Source organism: Fulmarus glacialis, unplaced genomic scaffold (genome assembly GCF_000690835.1).
Source record: "Fulmarus glacialis isolate BGI_N327 unplaced genomic scaffold, ASM69083v1 scaffold6981, whole genome shotgun sequence".
NCBI lineage: Eukaryota > Metazoa > Chordata > Aves > Procellariiformes > Procellariidae > Fulmarus > Fulmarus glacialis.
The window spans coordinates 56,504-73,126 of NW_009192063.1; the positions used below are offsets into that span (position 1 = coordinate 56,504).

The following is a 16,623-nucleotide window of genomic DNA, read 5'->3' on the forward strand; positions in this document are numbered from 1 at the left end:
CTCTTTCCCACTCCAACACTTTTTCCCACTTTGCTTTTTGGGGAGCCCTCTCCACTTACCATGGGCCTGTCGTGGAGGTTAAAACACTGAACTGAGTGCCAGAAAGTCTTGGTTCTGCAAATGACTTGTCATTGGACAAGTTAGTTACTCTTCTGTAAATGAATTTCCTCCTTCATAAAATTATTATTATACTTCCTGACACACAAAAACGTGGGACAGCTGTGGCTAGTGCATTTCCCTGCAATTTCTGGACACACAGACCCATCATGCACAGAGCCATAGGTGCTTATCTGCACGTGGTGTATTGACCTTGGCCGGCTGCTGGTTGCCCACCCAGCCACTCTCTCACTCCTACTATTTGATGGGGTCGGGGGAGAAAATAAGATGAAAAAATGCTTGTGGATCAAGATAAAGACAGGGAGATCACTTACTAATTACCATCACAGGCAAAACAGACTTGACTTGATTTATTGCCAATTAAAATGTATTTGGTTGGTGAAAAACAAAACGACCTTCCCTCCAGTCTCCGCTGTTTTCCCCAGGCTCAACTTCACTCTACTTTCCCCCCAGCCCTGAGCGGTGCAGGGGGGTATGGGGAATGGGGGATTGCAGTCAGTACGTAACACTTCCTCTCTGCTGCTCCTTCATCCTCACACTTTTCTCTGCTCCAGCGTGAGCTCTCCTGGGGCTGCTGTTCTTTAGGATAAACCTGGTCCTGTGTGGGTCCTTTATGGGCTGCAGTTCCTGTCAGGAGAACCTGCTCCTGCATGGGCTCTCGACCTGCCACAGTTCCTTCAGGGAATATCCACCTGCTGCAGCGTGAGGTCCTCCACAGGCTGCGGTGTGGATATCTGCTCCCTCATGGTCCTCTCCATGGGCTGCAAGGAGATACCTGCTCCAGGGGCTGGAGCGCCTCCTCCCCACCTTCCTCTCAGGCCTTGGTGCTCACAGGGATGTTTCTCTCACATTTTTCCTCTCTGCCCTACCATGTTTTGCCCTTTCTTCTCTGTTTTCACAGAGATGCCACCGGCTTCTCCGATGGGCTCAGCCGGGTCCTGCTGTGGGTCTGTTGCGGATCCGGCTGGAACCGGCACGGGGCAGCCCTCACCTCTCCTCACAGAGGCCCCTGCGGCCCTCCTGCCAGCCCCTGGGTACAGACACCCCATACACTGGGGTATCTGAGTTAGGAGAGGTGTCTCACGGGAATCCCTCTTTGGTCAGTGGAAAGAGAAAGGCTTCTCATGATGGCAGTTCCACTCTTAGGTAAATCTGATTTGCACTTTGGTTGCATTTTTCTGCTGGTTATAGATCTAAACAACCTAGGTCCTAAAGCTTCATGTGGGTTGGGATTAATGTACACCTGATCATTTCTGTAAGTACTGGGGGGGTGTATAGCCTAGCATTATTCCTATAAGGCCATAGTTCACAGAAAACCCCATTTCCATAGCTCCACTGGTTCCTGATAAGACCTGCTATGGGCAGAATGTTTATCTGATTGAAGAGGCCCGATCCAGCATCACTGGAATACTGGATGCACATCACTGGGGCTGGTATAGCATCTAGACCATGGCTAGGACAAGAGTATATCGCATGTCTTTGAAGTGGACAGTGTGTTTTTTATGTAATCTTTTAATTTATTTGGCCTTGGCTCACACTAGAAGCAAACATATGTGACACAGCAAAATGTATTTGGCTTGAGCTCTCTTAATTTGGTATATTTAACATGAGTGATGGCTTCATTTATTTAGCAGCATTCATATAAAACGGCAACCCTGCACAGGTGAAGAACAGAGAACAGCATTCTTCAACAAGATGCCCACAGCTTCTCTTTAATTTTGCAGTGGTTCTGGCATTTTCCTGTGGGATTGCACACTAATGCTTGTGCCTTTCCGTGAGCCACTTCTAAGTTTACATTGCATGTTTTCTTTTCTTTTTTTTTGAAGGAATTAGCTAAGAGGACTCCATCTAAGCATCCTGATCACCCAGCTGTCCAGAACGCATTGCAGGCAATGAAGACAGTCTGCACAAATATCAATGAGACCAAGAGACAGATGGAGAAACTGGAAGCCCTTGAACAGTTGCAGTCCCACATTGAAGGATGGGAGGTATGATGTAGGACTAGAAAGCTCCCTGGAGGCAGTTCGCTACACAGTTTAATGGGCTAAAGTTTAGTGACTCATACTGCGTACGGGGATTTCTGTTTCTTACGTGATGTTTGAATGCTCTTGAAGGTGTGGGTGGCATCACTCTGACGAGTTTAGAACTTAGTGTTTATTTTGGGTGTGCAGGCTGTTGCTAAATTGTAGCAGAACAAATGGATTATGAAAGAAAGAAAGGTGTTAGAGCTCGAATGGACTGAAACTTCAAATGGGCAGATCTCATTTGAAAGTCAAATAGGTCTAGAAGATGAAATCAGGACTGGTCTAAATAACAGAAGTTTCTCTTGCCATTCCTACAAACCTTTAGTTTTTCCAGGAGCTTTGAAAGTTAGCTTACTTAGCTTCATACAGATTTCCTGTATAAAAGGTAAAGGTTAGATTAGCAAGCATTAGATTAGAAAGCAACTGGTATATTTGTGTTTGCTCTAGTTAAGTTACCCATGGATGTGTTTCTAGTGATGTGTTTTTCAGTAGGTCAATCTGTGTAGGTAGAAGCATTTACTATGGAAGGGAGAAAAATAAGAGAGGGAGAAAACTAGAATGTGAAGCTTGGGGGAAAAGGGAATCTGGAAAAAGAGCCACTCAGTAGAAATACTGGGAAGTTAGGATGGTGTGCAAAGGGTTGGCAGCTTATCTTGTGATGATGTTAGTTGAGGTCCTTGAATCAGTGGAGCTGGAAGCCTCTGGGAGGTGCACTATAGGGAGTCAGTGGTGTTAAATGGTCTCATGGAGAGAATGGCGTCGGCGTTTAGTGAGACTGACATTTAAAATGTCGAGGCTGATCATTGCCAGCTGAGGATTTCTTAGCTGAGGACATTTTGTTAGAGGTCATGTAAACTTCCTCATGTTCGGACTCTTGGGTGCTCTCCATGACTCTCTTTTGGGTTGTTTTTTATCTTTCGTGTATGTTTTAAACCTTGCTCATTTTTTCCCTGAAGGATGTTCTTGGCATCCAGCTAAAGACGTGAGAACAACCCAGATAGCCAGCTGTGTATTTTTTGGATAGCAAGCTCAGCAAACAAAGTCATATAATGTTCTATATAGCAAGACTTCTAGAAACAGTTAAAACCATTTCAGGTTCAATGCAACTCATGGGTCATCCAGACAAGGGCATGGTTTGAACTCTGGAGCCTGAAGCATGACTATTAAAGTGTCCATGATGCCATAAATGAAGTGGTATCCAAACTTATTGCAGGTTTTTTTTAGGATTTAACATATCTACAGCAACATTCTGGGACTGAAAACCCTTTCAGATTTGTTTATATATACTGCTTTGTAACAAAGTCACCTAGGTCACTTAGCTCAAAATTTCAAAAAGGAAGAAGTGTTTTTCCTTCCCAGTAAGCTGTGGAACATTTCTAAATTATTCTAGTGGCATATTAAAAGCAGGAAAACTAGCTTTATACATCACAGATATACGCCAATGCTCAACATGATGGCATTTTTTTCTTCTGTACATGTAAAGAAGTTTGAAACTGATTGACAGTTTCCTATCTTGGGTTTCCACAGTGCTAGGGGTCTTGTAAATTATGACTCTAGAGTAAAGTGCTGTGTTTGTAAACAACTGCTTTTGGTTCTTTCAGATGTATTTCACAGTTTATTCCTAATGAGAAGGGTTCCTAACTTCTATCTATGGAAAGCTGCAATTGCTGAATTAAATAAATTTTTAGCTTAGCAATAATATAAGCCACACAGCTGGCTGTAGGAGGAAGTCTGTAAGGCAAGTTTATGCCTATTTTTAGTTTATCTGATGGCAATCTCTCCTACGAAATAGAAAATTTCCCTTTTCTGTTAGCATGGATATGGATTCTGAAACACTGGTGCCCTGTATATGTGATTATAAACCATACATGCTAATTTGACAAGGCCTACAGCTTCCAACTGTTTTAATCCAAGGCATCTAGATTGTCAAAAAGGAGTGAAGATCAGCTTACTTGTGACCAAGTATTTTACAATTATAAGGGATGTAGCCTGAATCTGGGGAGTGTGCAAGCAGCCCAACATGAAGTTGGGCGTTTATTTGTTCGCATTATTTGGAACAGGCTCCACCTTGTCTAATGTTTTGGTTTAACCAAACCAGCAGTTTCACTGGTTTCTATGACTTTGCACTTCCTTCCAACTGTCCCAATGGACTATCCCTGGTCTGATCTTCATCCTATTGCCATCAGTGCCACCCTCAATATTTCCAACATGAAGAACAACGTAACATCGTTTTGCTTCTGCGGTGTCTCTTCTTCTTGCTCTTGAGAGTCATCTGTAACTTCACTAAGAGCAGTAGTTGTTTTTTAGAGCATTTTCCTCAGTTCAACATTTTTTCTTCAACATCTCCACCCACCAATCTGTGTCTCCCTCTCTAATACAACTATCACTATCATACACTGAGCATATACTGGCATCATCCTGTCAGTCACTTTCTGAGACAGATTATAATGAGAGGACATGTTAAAGTAGGCCAAGTCTGGGAAGCCGCTGAAGGCCTGCAGCTTAATCAGAGGTCTGCTCATCAAAATGAGCTCTGCTCAGTTTCATTCTTTTGGAATGCACAGAATCCATGTAGATGTATGTTATGGATTAGTCTCAGGCAGGTCAATTTGATTCTGGTTAATCCTTCTGGGAAACAGAGATTAGTTTAAAAAAAAGGGGAAAGAAAAGTAGAGGATGCATGATAAGACCAACTTTTATATACAATGTTTTTGTTTGCTTAGTGAAGAACAAGTTAATATGCTGTTTCTATTAATTTTATATTGATTTTTCTGTGGGGAGAGCTCCTCCTCATGAGTCCTTGTGAATTATTTTTACTGAACAATTGCTACATATCCTCAAATTCTCCCAGTCTGAAATGCATAGGGAAGCAAAACCCCCATCGCAGAACAGCATGAGTTGTAAGATACGTGTTAGTGCTTAGGTAGATCAATCATTTTATAATTGTGTGTAATTTGCAATTCCACCAGCTATGATGTTTTCTTTTTCTCCCCCCGCCCCCGGCTCCCCCGCAGCTTAGTCGCACTTAGAAAGGTGAGAAATCCTGTGTTGTCTCTGAAAACATCAAATAAATCTTTTTACTCTGTTTCTTACTGTTGAAAAACCTCTCAAATTGGTATAAATGGGAAGTAGCTAGGTGAACAGCAAACAGGAAATGCATCAACAGTGTTTAGATACCATCATGATGGGTCTGATGGAAAAATAAAGATTCTTAGATTTTAGGGCGAGAAGCAACTGTTGCAATCATTTGTTTTCACTTCCTGCACAAAATAGGCCAGATAATTTTACCCACTGATTCCTGTGTCGGTAAAAGATTGACTCCAATTAGTGACGTCACTGTGCTCATTGCTTTTGCTTCTTTGGGTATCTTTCGGAAAATTAAGTACTTGATGTTGAGGTGCTCTGAAGCCTTGATTTCTCCATGGGCAAACCACATGAGGAGCATGCTTTTATGTTGTACAGTCAGTTGGTTCTGTTCCTATTTGTGTATGTGCTAGTAGGCCTTTGGGGTCATAATTCTGAGATATAGTGATTTCTCCTGGAGATAGTAACAAGTCATTTTCAGAATAATAAGTACTCATTTCTGGACATGTATTAACTCTTTCTATAGAATGATCAAGAAAATAAAAACATATCAGGACAACAGATGGAACTATTGCATCTAGCTATTTCCTGCATCATTCTATCTAGAATGTATAGAAACACATATGTGGAACATACAAATTGGTGCTGCATACTTGGCAGCCTTTAAAGAATAGCTGCTTCCTTGTTAACTAAAAGCAAGACATGGACAGCACAGCTGGCCAGGTTTGATTTAGAAAATGGTGTAGTCAGAGCTTCATTCACACCTTTAGAATGACTGCATTGCATTTAGAAAGGCTGATTTCAATTCAGTGATTTCCCCTGAATAGCATGATGGCAGCAGACTGTACCTTCCTCAAAAAAAAACCCAAACCAAAAAGCTAATCAGTCATGCAATGTCTAAAATCATTCAGACAAATCCTTCTGGGGTGACTTTCTAGATGGAGCTGGATTTCATGCCTGTGCACAGAGATGTCTTCAGTTGCTTTAAGTGAGATGAATTGTGTTTTACAAAATTTTTCTATTATTTTTGAGTATAGGGTTAATGGACCTTTGGAAATCAAGCAGTTTGGTTAATAATGAGTGTCTTGCAATCCGAAGTCAGTTCTCTTTTCCAGTAAGACTCAAGGCAGTGGATCATATAATCTAATTTACTTTCTCATCTGCATGCTGACCATGGAAGGAAGTTACCATTATCCTAAGTTGTTCTTCCTTCCAACTCAAAGAGAAATGCAAAAACTAATATGTGATCCAGAACTGGGTGGTAAATGTTTCCAATGCCTCAGGGTGTTTTTCTGAAAAGGGACCTTTATTGATAGGATGCTCTTGTACCTTCGAAGTAATACTAGATCAAGGAATTTAAAGCTAGTGCCTAAGATTTAGCCAAACCATCTTGTTTGGTCAATGGAACAGCTCAGGAGTAGATTCCCAACTGTGTGCATTCAGAATGTGGGGACACTTAGAGTTTGCCTGTCCTGAGAGCAACCTGGGACAGTCCTATAGTTGTTTTTTATTTGGGCCCAACTGCTTTGGTGCTGAAAGGCCCCATTTAAAGGACTGTTGATCGCTTTTCCTAGGAATAATCTGAGTAACAGTTTGGGGAGTGAATGGTTTAGAGGGATCTGCTGTGGTTTTCAGCTTCCGGGCGTCCTCATAGGCTAAAGTGTCTTGAGCACCAAGCTCAGTTATCTCTATGGCTGTCTAGTGCATATAATGGCTTGCACATAGCAGCTGGCACGGTGTCCAGGACCCAACCTCTGATTTTCATAGCTACGTTTCTAACTCGCATGTGTTTATTAGAACACCAGAAAAGGAGAGCACCTGCATATACTTATAACAAAAGAGTTGGAGAGACATATCACCACTGAGATGATTTTGCAGAGAGATGGTTAATAGTGATGTATGTCAGTATCAGAGCTACAATGTTGGGGAAATACCATTATTCTTTTATAAAGCATTCCTAAAACCATCACTTGTGATATTTGCAATGATAGCTCAGGGTATGAAGGGAAGACTAATGGTCTTGAGAGACTCACAATACAGCTGCTTTGAGAGTGAAAGATTTATTCAGGAAAAAGTCTCCTGGAGTTTAATAAGGAAGATTTATTGTAGTGTTTGAGGACTCCAGAAAAATATTTGTAATCCAGAGAAAACATGATGTGTTTAGCCACATTAAGAAATTGAGGACTTCCTCCTTATGAGTGCATCAGTTATTTCACAGTTTAATGACATGCAGATAAAATAACGTTTTGGTAAAAATCCTTCATTGTGCACAGACACAAAAAGTTAAAAATAAAGAATAGCTCTTTTCTATGTTTCAGGGGTCAAATCTGACAGATATCTGCACACAGCTCTTGCTCCAAGGGACTTTGTTAAAAATCTCAGAGTTCTTTCTATTCGATAATCTACTGGTCTATTGCAAGAGGAAATCCAGGTGAGTCCCTCTGTCTTTATGGTTTTATAATGGGACCATTCAGAAGTTTTCTAAGTAGAAAGTATAATAATTACTGATCACTCACTGTATTCCTTGTTGCTCTGTAGGGCTGAGTCACAGGTGTGACTTTCCCCTGATCTTGACTATTGCTATTACTTAGACTATATGAGAAAGAAGTCACTATATGGTAGGATAAATATGCCAGACAGTAATGGGGTCCCCACCCTGCGAAGTGCACAATCCAAAGACAGAAGTTGATACAGTGCAGAAAAAACACAGAGTGAGTTCTTACAGCTGGAAAGCTTCCCAGAGCAGATAGGTCTCCAGGAGTGATGTGAAGAAGGAGGCCTTGCCAACTTTTATTGTGAGGTTATTCCAAGCAGAAAAGGGTGACGTGAAAAATGATATAAAGCCAAGAAAGGGGAAAGTGGAAAACTAAGAAAACATTAAATAGATGCAGGGCACAGAGGAGTGAGGAAGAGATGAAGACTAGCAAGTTGCTGTTCAGCATTTGCAGCCCACGTGTTCTGTGCATTGTCTTCCTTTCTTATCCTAGTAACAATTTTTGCATCATTCCACCTTACAAAAGTTAAGCATTATTAACACCTACTGCTTATTATTAAAATAGCGTTGGCAGTGTGGAGGGCAATTTGCTTCTGCAGCAATTATACTGTATTTCAGTTCTTAAGCTTTTCACCTTCAGAGCTCCAGTCTCACTCTCATGGCTTGGTCTTTTCTGAATTTACAATGCGTTGTCTACACTCCAGATTCTGCTCCTACTCCCTTTCCTGTAATATCCTCCCCCTTCTTCAAGTTCTACCTCTTTACTGGTGATTGCCAAGTAGAATGGCCAACCCAGTTAGAAATTCTGAAAAACCAGAGTGTTCTCTCCAAAGAAAATTCTTATATCTCAAAATTTGGGTTTATTTCCCAGTTTTTTGTTCAATGGAAATTTTGGAGCCATTAAGCTGGGAAAAAATAATTTCAGTAATGTTCAGACTTTTTGTGTGGATAATGCTGAAACTATACAAGATAAATACAAATTATTAGGTGAAATCTACATTAGAAATTATTAGAATGTAATATAAACATTGAAATTAAATTGAAAAAAATTTACAGAATTCAATCTTACATGGTTTTTAATATTATCTAACTGAAGCATTCTGATTCTGCTGAAACGAAGCAAGGAAGATGAAACATTTCATTTTGATACTTCACCAGATTTGTCAAAATCCAAACTTCCATATGAAACAGAGTTCAGAAATCTGTGTGTCTTCTAACAGAAAACGATTCCTTACCAAAAAAAAAAAAAAAAATCAATTTGATATCTGATCTTTTACTTCTTCAGAGCTCTTAGAAACTGGTTTTCTAGTCCCCTTTGTAGTTCAGGTTAACCTAGCCCCTCCCGCGCTGTCCAGGCATTTTTCCCGGAATACTAAGATTTAGAAAACAAAATGTTCTACTGCTTTTTAAGCAACTCTCTGTTTTTGTACAGGAGATATTACTGAGCTACTCTGTAGTTTGGCTTGACTTTGGAGGAGGCTGCTGTAACACTTTGATTTTCCCAAAGGATCGATATTGTTTATCTTTGTCTAATAATGTAGCTTGAACTGATGAAATGATTTCCATTGAACTGATTTCCATTAAAGAGTACAATATTTTATTAAGTCTTCTGGGAATTACCTAATGTAAAAGATATATTTAGGGATTGCTGAGCAACTTTAATTTTGGGTATTTCTCCTGTCTAGCTGCTGTTTATAATTAGTCCAGGATGGAAATGAATACCTATCCAGTTGTGCTGGTGTGATCATTTGGCCAGCTGCTTGACAAATAACTGACATGTTAGTGGGACACAGATTTTGGAGGGGGGGAAAAAAAAAAACACCACCACCAAAAAAAACGCAACAAGCCAAAACCTGCCTGTGTGTGTTCCTAATTTGAAATTGAATGACTTGGTTCTTATCTCCCTTATGCTATGCTTATCTTGTAGAAGTCACTGGAGTTTTTCTTGATTGAAAAGTGCAATCAGAATTCAGGCCTCAATGTTTGATAAGTAGTCAACAATGCAGCCATTTGAATTTGGGCATCATATCTATCATAGAATCATAGAATTCTATGATTCTATAATCTTTTCACAACAGCATAAATTAGGAGTAGTGTTGTTGAGGCCAATTTAAGATGTGTTTAGAATCAGAATTAGATCTGTGATTTTAGATCTAAGACTGCAATCTCATCTTTTGCAGAAGCTTAGGGAAGTCTGACAAACTGATGACATAGTTTTTCAGGGCTGAGTATTGTTTTGTGTTTTTAGCAGGATCATAGACTGCTGTTTAAATTGGATCCTGATGTCAGGAACAGTATGTTTCATGTGGGGAAATGGGCTGAGTATTTAAAGGTTTCACTAAGGCTGCCAGGACGGCTTTTCTTTTGACTCCAACAGTCGTCTTTAGGAAATGATCTAATAGTTCCAAGATCTCAGTCCCTGTCAGTCTGATTGGATGTAAATATATGGTCATCACTAAAGGTGTATTTGTGACTAAAGCTAGTTGTAAAAGGAAAAATCGTTCAGAAAAACTTGGTGATTCTCCTCTCACCTCAGTTTATCATAGATATTTCACTTTGACAGAAATTTTCGCCCCAGCTGTTTTTTATTGCAATATTCCTTGAATCTTATGAGCTCTTGGCAAGTTGCCACAGCAATCCTTTCACTGTACAGAGTTTGGACACCTGCCATCTCAAATGATGATCATTTGACCAGTTGTGTTTTGGTTCACATAGCAGGGTTGTTCTTAGATATTAAAGCTCAGCAGGTGTCAGTTGGATAGTTTTAAACCTATTCTAGACATAAAAATCAGAACGTAACTAGCAAGAAAAGTACTTTCCTGAAATTTTTTATAAGACACTTCAACAGAGATACTATAAAGCTTATGGATAAGGATGTAAACTTTAGTGCAAAATCACCACAGCAGCACCTTCACAATGCTGCATACAATGATATTTAACACACATATGACAGACCATGTGACACTAGCCTCTTTACGTGTTTCATTTCATATTTGAAACTTGGTACACATACCACAAATTTATCAAAGCTTTAGGCAGACAAAGGAGACAAATGTAACATTGTGTCAGGCGATATTGCAGTTTTCATCCCAAAGCCACGTGCGGTTGAGTTGTGCTGGCATTTCAATCAGTTAGTTATCAAGAATGTAAATCTTGAAGGCATTCGAATCTTCACATAATCTGGCAAAATAAGCTTTTTATCGCTTGCTGACACTGTTGTACGCTTATCTTTGTGAGCTGATTGAGTATTCCAATTATTTAAAATCAGAGACATGGTCAAATACCACAAAACACTATATTGGAATCCTTTTTTAATAATCATATCTCAGATTGATTTATGCATATATATGTTACACTATTTGCTTATGTGTTGCTAACAGTCTAAATCCCAATTGCAGAGTTACTGGGAAAAAAACATCTAAACGAACAAAGTCAATCAACGGGTCCCTGTATATCTTCAGGGGCCGAATAAATACAGAAGTCATGGAGGTGGAGAATGTGGAAGATGGAACAGGTAAGAGACAAAATACTGTCTTTTAACAACACAGCAGTCCAGATCTTGTGTTGAAAATTGGTACAAAAGTACTTGATGAAAGCTTAAGTAAGCTATGTAACTTCTGATGCCTTCGTATTAGACCAACTTATGTAGTTGAAAGACGGACATATTTTCAGGCACTAGTCCTTCATTCTGAAATGACCTTATAGAGAGTTTGTGTACCCTGAAGCTTGTCTATTTTTTCTCCTAATCCAAGTTAATTTAGTAAAAGATACTTTATCTTCTTTCATCCTTTCTTTTCTTACATCTTAAGCCGTTACAGCTATAATAACAGAACTTGTGGATCTTCTTCTGATTTAGAATACTACCAAATATTAGTCTTAACATCAAATCAGTAGCATGGAATGTGGCCATGAACGAAATACGGGAATGCAGTTGTGTTGTGATTCTTGTGTTCTGACACAGGCAGGAAGACTGGATGGGTTTCTGATTTCATCCACAACAAAGCCCCTGCTCCTATTGTAATAAGTCAGAAATTAATATTATGTCCTTTAAACAGTTGACATTTAAAGATTTCCCATGTCCTATGGACAAAAATCCTTACAGTGCAAGAAGTTAGCATGTCCCCAGAAAGTTCAGAACAAATAACCTGAACAAACATTATAGGCTTTTTCACTGATGTCATTGTATTTAAAATATTTTAGTTCTTCTGAGGTGAAATGGCAAATTGTCGTTCTTAGGACTGAAACATTCAGTCAGTTGAACAGCCTAGCCATGGATACTTCTATTAATATTTGTACTTTCAGAGTGGTAAGTAACAACCAGTCACACGGATAGTCAGTAAGACTGATGCATGAGGAACACCTCCAGAAATCAAGCTCTTCAAAGAAGAAAATTTTAATTGAGGTGTCCCACATTGATTTGATTAAAGTAGCAGGCCTTCTATTCACTGTGTGCATTGTGTTTTGGGTTTTTACAGCAGATTACCACAGCAACGGCTACACTGTGACAAATGGCTGGAAGATACACAACACAGCCAAAAACAAGTGGTTTGTCTGTATGGCCAAGACTGCAGAGGACAAACAGAAATGGCTGGATGCTATAATCAAGGAAAGGGAACAGAGAGAGAGTAAGTGAATAATGTATTTTCTAATGCACTGAATGAACTTGTGTACAAAGGAGAAATGTGTATGCATGTATAAGTATCTGAGAGAAAAAGAAAAGGTTGCAGTTTTTCCTCCATGGGCAAAATTAAAATCTATCCTTAACGACAAAGAAAAGCAAGTGATTGAAAACAAATATTTCTGGATGTGTACCCTGGGGTTTTTATGGACTTGTGTCAGTATATTTATAAAATATTTTTATTTGCTACAGTCAGTTTCTCTGATGCATTGAATTGCTGTGAAAAAATGACATTTAATCAATTTCATTTTTTTGTCTTTTGTCTGTAAATAAAATAAAATTGTATTTGTATTTATCAGTAAAAGGAAAGAAGAAAATCCAGCGTGCAGCCTTTTTCCCCAAGGCAACGACACGAACTCATTCTCACAAACTCGGCCTCCATGATCTTGAAATAAACAGAACAGTTCATGGAGAAAAACTCTAGAAATACTACGCTTAGACTGAGAACAGTGACAAATGTATGCAGATGCTTGTCACTTTTGTCTTTTCTTGTGGAATGAAACAAAAACTAAGCTTATCTTGAAACAGTGTTGTACAATAGAAGCAAGCTCACAAAGCCGTGAATCAGGGTGGATGATAGAAGCTCTGAGTTCCTTTAAAAGTCAGAACTGTCTTTCACAAGTGAACCTGCTTCCCTGTTTGCTCAATGGGAAAAATAATAGCTGATTGCCAGAGGAAATGACACTTATTTTAAAACATTCTGTACCTGACTTGACTTTCAGAAGTGTGTTCTCTGCACACGCAACTTCAGTAAAGATGTAATTGCTCATCTATTGCTAATATTGAAAGAGGTCAGTCTGAAACCCTTTTTTAGTAGTGTGTTTTCAGAACTTGTACTTGCTAAGCAATAATGCTTTAGATTTTTAAAGTATTTTAAGAAAATAACAGATCTGTCACTGAAGTTTAATGAAAGCAGAGACTCTAAATCATTTAATGTCCTTTGAAATCCAAACCTTAGGTTTTATGTTACAATGCTTTGCATTTAATCTGCTAAACACAATGCACATTGCAGTGTTATTTGTTACCATAGAATATAGAACATTTCTAACATACCTTAACGTATATAAACCCCAATACACCTTTTGATAATAGCAAGGATACTACCTTCAAAATGTAGATTGGGCATGGTGTAAATTCAAAAGAACTACCTGAAGGCAACAGAGAGAATCAGTTTTGTGGGGTTTTGTTGTTGTTTGTTTGTTTGTTTGTTTTGGTTTTTTGTTTGATTGGTTTTGGTTTTTTGTTTTTGGTGGTTTTTTGTTTTTGGTTAGGGGTTTTCTTTTTTTATTAAAAGGAAGTGTTTTACCATTCTGAGCTGGTGATCTGTGCTCATTGGTGAGTTATGCATCCCACTCTACTATAAGGATTCTGATCTTCTACATGATATATTTTCTTAATAAAATACACTTCTTGGCTCTTTCCTCAGAGTGCTAAATTATATCTCTCAAAGATCCAGTGAGCCTCCATTTCACAGTGAGTTTTCGCTTTGTGAGGTTACTAGTGCTCTCCAGAATTTCCTGTGCAACAGGTAAAATGTGAGGAGAGAAAAGGTTCAATAAGAAGTAAAAAGACAGGGCTAGAAAAACAGACCATATATAAACAGGGATCTTGAGAATATGGGGAAGTGACTGAAATAAGTATTAGGAAGGGAAAAGAACTATTCCTTAATAGAAAGTTTCTCAAAGTTTTCCATGCAGCATGGCTAGTAAGAGTGGGGTTTTTCTGATGCTTTTTGTCATATAGTTTTATGATGTGGCAGCCGATGACAGGCACTCGGGATAAGCATAGATATTGTGGCAGACATTCCAGGCTTTATTGGAAAATCTCCTTTGGATCAGAGTACTTGCAAAGTCAGAGAGATATCAGTGTTTGGATTAGAAAGCTTGGTGAGATTCCCAATTCTGTAGGATGAGTTGGGTAGAATATGCATTCCAATCTGCCATTTACATCAGAGCCTGGGGAATTCAGTGATGCAAGACCAGCAGGAAACATGTATACTATTACACAGGCTGTTTTCTATCACAAGTTCACGTTGCAAATTAGCCTCGGCTACACGTGTCAGCATTCGCATTGAATTGGATCACAGTACTGAGGGAAGAAGAGGATGGAAGAGTAACGGCAATAAGCCTAACGGCGGAGCCAAAACCTTTAGCCAGATATTGGACACATGAAAGAAATACTGTATTTGAAAGACAAAATGTTGTGTGCAAGTCTAATTTCTGGAACGTGCATTTCAAGCCTCTAAAACAAATGCATTAAGTGTTTTCAAAAAGCTAGAAAGCAGCTCTGATGACACATGACTACTAATTCATTTCAGTATCTTACCATAAAGCAACAGGATTTATGTTCAGTTAGGGTGAACTGCTCTTCCCAAAGAATGTACAGTTTTCATTTTCTAGCCTTACACTGATCACTTAATTCTGCCTAATGTCAATCTTTGTAAAAATTAGGCACTTAAGTACAATTCAGGCTGCTTGTTTTCAAGCTAATCTTAGAGATGTCTAAGATCTGTGCCTCTGTTTTGGACTCCAGAGTTGCCTAGATTTGCAAGTTCTAGAATAACATAGCCAGAAAACAAAATTATATGTTAAGGCTAGAAGAGACAAAACATCTACAGCAGCAAAACAGCTTTTCTCACGTGCTGTCCTCCTAAAGCAATTTGCAGATCTAAAGGGAAGAGTGCCAGAAAATGCCAGTTATGATGATAGTTGTAACATAGACACCTATTGTTTTCAGAGATCATCCTCCTGACTGTAGCAATTTTCAAGTTAATGTCAGCTATGTGCAAATTCATACAAAGTGAATGTGAAATTTTCTCTATATTCAATTATCTATCATTCCTTAAATCATTCAGTATTTCTTTCATTGACTGGATAATATGATTGTCAAACTGTATTTTTAGCCTGAGGTATTAATAAATAGGCTAATTAAGAAAGGATGAGAAAATAATGTTCCTGTTTAGTTTTGATTTATTTAAGGATGTGAATTTGATTTCAGCAGTTTTGTATTTTTGGCTTCAAGTAATAGAACACTCAAAATGTCATCTGCTTTTAGCTGCCTTGAACAAGTCTTATGCTGACAGTTATTTCAGGGTCAAAAGTGAAATTGCAACAGGAAATCAGTTTCAGAAGGTGTATGTTTTATCTTGCTTTGTTTGGAACTTCTCCATGTTCTGTAAACCATGCTACTTTGTGTGATGTAATGTAACCATAAGTTTAAAGCTACTTTTTAAAATGGAGAAGAAAAGCTGCAAGCATCTTGTTGGTGCTAAACTCACCAATGACAGTTTTGTACTCAGATAAATAAATGACCCAATTTCCTCCTTATTTGGAAAATAAAGCAGTTAATTTTTGTGTTTCTACCACTTTGTCTGTTTGGCCTCAGCTTTTGACTTTGAGCAAACACTTTATCTGATGTTGAGGATCTGAAGGAATTTCTGCTTTGTATTCCAGGTTTGAAACTGGGAATGGAGAGGGATGCATATGTCATGATTGCAGAGAAAGGAGAGAAGCTGTACCAAATGATGATGAGCAAGAAAGTGAACCTTATCAAAGACAGGAGGAGAAAATTAAGTACTGTTCCCAAGTGCTTTCTTGGCAAGTAAGTGGCATTTGAATTGAAAAGGCCCTTTCATACCAATTAAAAGAATGGACTCTGGATTTTCTGGGTATGGCATTGTGAGGTCAGATCAGATGTGCTTTGACGCAGCTAAATTGAAAAGGCCATAATCCCAATTACAGTTGTGATTTATTAAAATTTAATCATTGATTTCTATTTTACACCATACGCAGGCTGTATAGTGACAGCTTATTCTGTTGTACAGTAACTCATAACAGCTGTTTCAAATTAGCAAAAGGAATAAGAAAAAATACCTTAACTCCCACAAGCTCAGGGCTGTTGGTGGCCTAACCTGTATCCTCTTTTGTATACAAGCAAATGCTTACCAGGATTTAAGCAAATGCTTAAATCCAGCAGAACTGTCCAAGTCTCAGGATTGAATTTAGAAGTTTCCTGTTTGTCAATGTAACAGACAGGAATGAAATTTTGTGCATCAGGAGACCTGATGCATTTGTTAGAAGTATGGGGTTTTATTGGCTGGAAAAAAACTCTTTCACTCAGGCTAGATATTACAAAATAATTCTTAAGAATGACACGTATGAGGCAGTAGAAGAGAGACCCCGTGGACAAATCAGATCAGAGATTAGATATGGTAGCAGTGGGGCTAT

At 38.8% G+C, this 16,623-nt stretch overlaps 1 protein-coding gene across 1 annotated transcript in view; it reads left to right on the forward strand.

The window, feature by feature from the left end:
* The window catches only part of LOC104083432 (phosphatidylinositol 3,4,5-trisphosphate-dependent Rac exchanger 1 protein-like), a gene marked incomplete at its 5' end in the record, with an annotated part of 42,510 nt that extends 26,502 nt beyond the window's left edge, over nt 1-16,008 (forward strand). The window contains 6 exons of the mRNA XM_009586913.1: nt 1,019-1,216; nt 1,944-2,105; nt 7,544-7,656; nt 11,118-11,233; nt 12,195-12,344; nt 15,850-16,008. Of these exons, the coding sequence (XP_009585208.1) occupies nt 1,019-1,216; nt 1,944-2,105; nt 7,544-7,656; nt 11,118-11,233; nt 12,195-12,344; nt 15,850-16,001 (891 nt within the window). The remainder of the gene's footprint in view (nt 1-1,018; nt 1,217-1,943; nt 2,106-7,543; nt 7,657-11,117; nt 11,234-12,194; nt 12,345-15,849) is intronic.
* Between the last annotated feature and the right edge of the window lie 615 nt (nt 16,009-16,623).